A 6,370-nucleotide genomic window follows, 5' to 3' on the forward strand; every position below is an offset into this window, starting at 1 on the left:
CACCAATAAAATCTGACAACAACTGGCTTATAAATGGTGTTTCTAAACGCTCGCTTTTCAGGATGGATCAAGCTAAAGCGCAGTGGAAGCGAGCGTCTGACTGTTACTATGGGAACCTGAGCTTCTAACGGCAGCTTTACCAATCGCCAGTTGGCTCTTATTTAGAAGGCGGGACTTATTCCTCTATATTGAGCGAGTGACACATCTTGTTATTCTATAATCTTTGACGTAACTGTAGACACAATTATGACAAAGTATGTCCCAAAGCGGTGTACTTTTTCTTCACAAAAACAGTACATACTTATACTATGCCCTAAAAGTAGGCGAAGGTCTTGTCATGACTATACCTTCCTAAATAGCTTCAGATCAAGCAAATATATTGATCATATGCAAACCATTAATGAAATCAACTACAGACTGCACAATTAAACTTTCTTATCTATGTGAACTCAGAACTCTCTCTAAACTGCACTATATGCTGTGTGCGTGCCAAATAGGCTGCATAATAAAGTAATTAAAGGGTCAGATATCTCTATGATTAACCTGCAATTCAGGCCTGACTGCAGGACTAATTAGAAGTTAGCCAGACACACCAAAGGTTTGTTGCTGCTGATCCTCTTGTACTTCCTCGGGATTCTTCACGTTTGATATCCTCCTGTCGGCTTTGTACTTCCCTGCTGTTTGGGCCCATTCAGGCTTTCATGTGGTCAGGTGTTTTTCTACAGACAGGGATATGGCTACAAAAAGGATTACGGCTCTTCAGCAGAGCTCCGAGCTTGTTTATTCGCCATGATAACTTCAGCTATGAGGTCACAAAGCAGGCAAGTGCATCAGGAACATGTGGTAGAGTATATTTTATGTTAAAGGCCCCTGAAATCAAAATGTAAGTTTTATTTAGTTTTCTTTTTTTTTTAGCTTTTAGGATGAATACGTTAGCCTTGCCCTTAAGGTTATGAATAAGCTGGTGTGTTCCAAAGCAATGACAAAATTCACATTTAGGAGATATAAGCTTTCAAAACCTGGTCTCTCACTGACATCACCGTGGACTTCAGCTTCTCATCACATCTTCTGTCCAATCAAATGCTCTCTAGAATCTAAAGCTCCGCCCTCTATGCTATAAATACCACCTGACCAAAGCGATCGTTGACACGTCACGGAGCAATATGGGTTGGAGATGTGTGTTCGGTTGCTCAAACGCTCTAGATTTATTCCGTTTTTCCAACTGTGCGTTGGTTAAGAATGAAATGGCTAGAATTTATTCACACCTCTACTATTGAATCCAACGTCAGCGCTCGGATGCGCTTCCATGCGGATGCTGTCAAGTACGACTTGCAGTCTGTGAGGAAAACTAAACGCTATTGGCTATTTGAAAAGGGGGAGGAGCCATTCAACATGTCCCGCCTTAGCTTCCCGTTTCAGTGGAAATTACGTCAACGCATCATACAAAGCTGCGCGCTTCAAGGCACTTCAGTGGGCCTTTAAGAGTATTCTTCATATTCTGTCCACCTGACCTTACAATTGTTAAAAAATTACAATATGCAGAAGTGCACTTGTTTTTTGTAATACAAGTTGAAATGATATTCTGCGGTGATCAATGATCAAGCAGACATGGACAGCTTTTGTTTTTACCTAAGCTATATGCATGAAATTAGGACACTCTCACATTTACGTTTACATTTATTAATTTAGAAAACGTGTTTTATCCCAAGCAACTTTGCTACACACAATATAAAGCATTTTTTGACTAAATCAAAGTTTTTGGATGCTGCTGGAAGCGTAACCTGCTGAATAAAGCAAGCAGTGTGTGCCATTATGAAAACATCCCTAAGTGGTTTCTTTAGGTGGCAGTATGAATTGTAAAAAGCCCATTATTGTTCCATTTATAGATTTTAATCAGACAAACATCTATACGCTTTGCTTAAAATAGTACCGTTAACCATCTAAATCATATGACTGGCACATTTACAATATCGTGTGAATCATAAAATGCTACTTTTACAGGATCCATATGCTCAGTGTTAAGTGCAATTTCTGACTACGTATTTACAATACAGTAATTTACTGCAAGAAGAATAAGAAGTTCCTTATAAAGGGAAACAAAAGCAATCTGCCTTTTGTGATGACCCAGGGGAAAAAGTCTTAAATAGCAGAGTGTACAACAGAAACATCTGTGCGGTGCAGTTTCTCTGCATCCGTCCAGGAAATACGATCAGTCCTTTTAATGGCGCATCCTTCCGTGCAATCAGTTTTCCTTTGCCGCCGCTGCATGTGTGTCTGCATGCGTGCTCGTGCTGTGTGTGTGTGTGTGTGTGTGTGTGGAGCCGAGAGCGGTTCTGCGGGGTCAGCGCGGTTGGCAGGTGTGGAGGTTTCGGCTTTCTGCTCCGGGTTTCTCTCTCTGGCCTCGGCAGGACAGGCCGGAGCCGCAGTCGCAGCGCTGGAAGATCTCCAGGCCGTGAGCCCCTTTCCTCCGGTGGCGCGTGCACACCTGGCCCTCCGTCAGCACGGGCTTACAGATCCGGGACCAGAAGTGTCGGGCGCAGCACAGCCCTTCCAAACAGTCCGAAGTCCTCAGACACGTCTCGCCCTCGCCACCTGACAAGATTATACATCACATCAGCGTTCACTCCTCCAGAGTCATGTGATAGCAGCATGTAGAAGAGGTGGAGGTTTTAAAATCAGATCTAGTTGCAGAGACGAGACGAAAAGCGAGTTTTGATATGAAGAGACTAGATGAGATTAAAAAAAGAGACGATAAGAGACCAGTTTTCTCATCTCATCCATTCTTTTCTGGTCTCTTCTCATCGTCTCTTTTCTGAAATAAAATCCCTAATTGATCTGCCTTGCCTTTTTATCTCGTCTTGTCTCCAGTTTTCTCATCTCACCTGTTCTTTTCTGGAGACAAGAGACATGAAAAAAAGGCCTTTGAATGGGAATTTATTTCAGAGACAAGGATAAAAGATGAGGAGAGGCAAGGTGAAAAGAGAACACAGAGACAAATATCCAACAAGATTAGAAAGTCAGACCAATAAAGGAGAATTTCATGAGAAGAGGGAAGAGGAAAAGAAACTAAAAGAGAAGATGAGAACAGATGAAATGAGAGGAGAAGAAACGGGAGAGGAGACGGATGTGATACCTTTCAGTGGCTGCTGTTGTTTTGGTAGGACGTTGGTTCTCTTGGGATGTGTGGAGTTCTGCCCACGTGTTACAGTTACACTTTGCACCTCCGTTTTGCCAACCGGTTGATCGGCTTCTACCGTGACGACAGCTTCTGCATCCGCAGGTTGACACACACCTGAGAGAGAAACACGATATGGGAAAATGAGTCTTCATACAAACCATGATGAACCCATAAGACGGGCTCTCTGGTGTGTTTGTACCGTTGATGCATCGGTTTCCAGCGCAGCACATCCCGTCACGAGCGCAGCGCTTCCTCCGCCTGCGGCACGAGAGACAAACTCCCCGAGAGCCGTTACAAAACTCACCGGGCCCGCACTCGGCATCAGCGGCGCAGTTCGGCGACTGTGGAAGAGCAAATCATATGATAAACTTTATTTAAAGCGCTCCTTTAAAAGCACACACAGCCTATGCCATACAATTCCAAAATAATTTAAAAAAAATAATCTCAAAGTCTAAATGTAAACTGAGTCCTGTTAAATCCTCTGTGCGTTTCAGGATCCTGTGAACACGTACCGCCGGAGTATCGCTGGCTGCGGAGCCGGTCACGCGCGGGCTCGCGCTCACCGCGTCACTCGGACTGGATGCTGCGGGAAGATGCCTGATGGAGTTCCGTAACACAGGTCCGACTTGAGCATCTGCAGTGATTCCTCCCCAAACCGCGAGATAAACAGTCACAACGGTGAGTAGTGAGAGCATGTTCCTCGTGTTCTTCTCTGCCAGTATGTCACGCATAATGTCCAAACTCCACAGCCCTTCATGTGTCTCCAAGAGTTTTATACATGCGGGACTGTTTGTATATTCCCGCCCCTTTTAAATTACTGTACTATAAGTGCATCAAACACGCTCTCCACCTCCCCTCTCATCGTCTGCGCAGACGCGCTGTGTGAACTCATGTCTGCGCAGGCGATCGGACGGAGTACTTCTGCCGAGAGGCGCGCAGCATCCCCGGCTCATGAATATTAATGACCCTTGCAGACGCTGCTTAGTACCGACCGATTGCGTAACCTAATGAATATTCAAAAGCCACGCCCTTGTCGTAATAGGGATTGGTGAAAAAATGTTGCTACGTCTTTCGCAATAGTTGTGCGTAATTACCGTCGCGCCCCCTCAGAAACAGACTGACAACTTAAAGTGCTTAAAGTGGAATTTGAGGGATATCATTATACAGACAGTACCTGTCAGCAGACCTCTGTTAACTAGGGCTAGAGCCTTAACCTTATCATTTTTCTGTCAGCACATAAAAATATGCACGTTAATGTTTCGCACGTTTATCTAACTCACGGCAATAAAAACAGATCTTCCTCTTCATTGAAACTAAGTGCATCTTCTGTGGGTACATCATACAGGGTTTAACCGCGTTCAGGATTCACTAAACTTACATGCAGTGCTTATTGTCTGACATTAGTTCAGGACATATCACAGTTCAACTATATATATCATAACAATTATGTTAAATAATGTGCATTTAAAATAGGCCTATACCAGTTTGAATTGCAAGTGGAGAAGAAATCAAGAGGAAAACTTTTCATTGAAATAAATTAGTGGAATAATTGAATATAGCATTAATAAAGACTATATTTGCCAAGCAATCAGATTTTGGTGTCAAATACATTGTAGAAAACACATACAAATACTTTTCTGATCTATTTATTAATATTAAAGATACAAATCGTCATTCTATTTTTTTTTTTTTTTTCAGCAGTATGTTGATTGTAACGCTTCTTTTTTCTGTAATTTAGTAATTAGATATTACAGAGAGCATAAACAGGAACATAAAAGTGTCACTCTGTTCAGTTACATATTTTTCATAGTTTCATAGAAATGACATTGACTGTGAGTCAGTGTACGATTATAACAGACTGATAGTGGTCTTCAAATGAATGTTTAGTATTGCTGCCGTTTTTTTCTGAAATGAAATGGTGAACTGGTGCCCCCTACAGATCACAAGACGCCATTAAAGAAATCATTAAAAATCTTGTAGGGGATTTAAAAATATATATATTTATTAATATAGAAATGAGGTTCAGAGTTTTTAAAGAGGCTTCTCTGTATTTCAGCAGAATATGTTTAGTACAGGCACTCTGCATGTGACCTTACACATGGAATATAGGAATATACATGGCACATAAATGAACAAGGCAAGTGTATCACCATAGGGGGGAAAAATATAAATAAATAAAACAGCAAAAAAAGTATTTTTGACATGTTATTTTTAATTTTTATGAAACTTTCTTTCTTTTTCTCCACTACATTGCAAAGCATAATACCAGACTTTTTACCTCCACTTCATTTCAGGAAAAATGCTCCTCATTATTTTAAAGTGAATAAATCCTGTTTTTCTCAGACACAATAGTGATGCCCGTTTTGTGAGCAAATCTTTTGAGCCGACACACATTTGATTAGTCTTGTCCCGCTCAAATGAGCCAAGATCCGAGAGTAATATGATATTCTCAGATCACATGTGCTTCTAAAGTCTACGGTCTATTTTATTTGTTGCATTAGAAACCTCTCTTTTATTAGTGTTTCTCTACTTTAACTTAAGTACAGGGTTTGTGTACACTGTCCACCATGGATAAATATTTCATAATTAATTTATCTTGTCAGTGTGGGATGTAGGCTAATGTTGTATAGTCTGACATGTGTAACCCCGCCCCATTCTGCAGGCTGCAGCCAGGTGTACTTGAGCCAAATAGAGTCTGTGTGATTGAGTGTGAGCTTGAGCTTGCTGTGCTGGTACAGTATTTGCTCTGCTGGTTTGTGTGCTCTTCTTTGCGTCCGTCTTTTAGCGTGTCCCATCTCTGGCTTGTGTTAAAGTGATAGTTCACCTAAAAATGTCAATTCTGTCATCATTTATTTTATCACTCTCAAGTTGTTCCAAACCTGTATGAATTTCTTTCTTCTGCTGAACATAAAAGAATTTGAATAATATAGGTAACCAAACAGTTATTAGGCCCAATTGACATAAAATATTATGGAAGTCAATGGGATCCATAAACTGTTTGGTTACCGACATTCTTCAAAATTCTGTGTTCAGCAGAAAAAAGAAATTCATAACATATAGGTTTAGAACAACATTTTTTGGGTGAACTATCCCTGTTATGTTCTGTTTCTAGACTTTGCAATAATTTCCAAAAATTTCATTTGTGTGGAAATATTATTATGCATTTTGTGTGCAAGTCCAGAATAGAGATCA

At 41.0% G+C, this 6,370-nt stretch overlaps 1 protein-coding gene across 1 annotated transcript; it reads right to left on the bottom strand.

Annotated features, from left to right (window-relative positions):
* Positions 1-2,294: 2,294 nt before the first annotated feature.
* Positions 2,295-4,122, bottom strand: dkk1a (dickkopf WNT signaling pathway inhibitor 1a). Its single transcript, XM_079854423.1, has 4 exons — positions 3,691-4,122; positions 3,378-3,519; positions 3,134-3,292; positions 2,295-2,592 (listed from the first exon to the last, which is right to left on the bottom strand). The coding sequence occupies exons 1-4, from the start codon at positions 3,907-3,909 to the stop codon at positions 2,342-2,344; spliced, it is 771 nt and encodes a 256-aa protein (XP_079710549.1). The 5' UTR covers positions 3,910-4,122; the 3' UTR covers positions 2,295-2,341.
* Positions 4,123-6,370: the final 2,248 nt, after the last annotated feature.

The sequence above is a fragment of the Squalius cephalus genome, assembly GCF_949319135.1.
Source record: "Squalius cephalus genome assembly, chromosome: 21".
NCBI lineage: Eukaryota > Metazoa > Chordata > Actinopteri > Cypriniformes > Leuciscidae > Squalius > Squalius cephalus.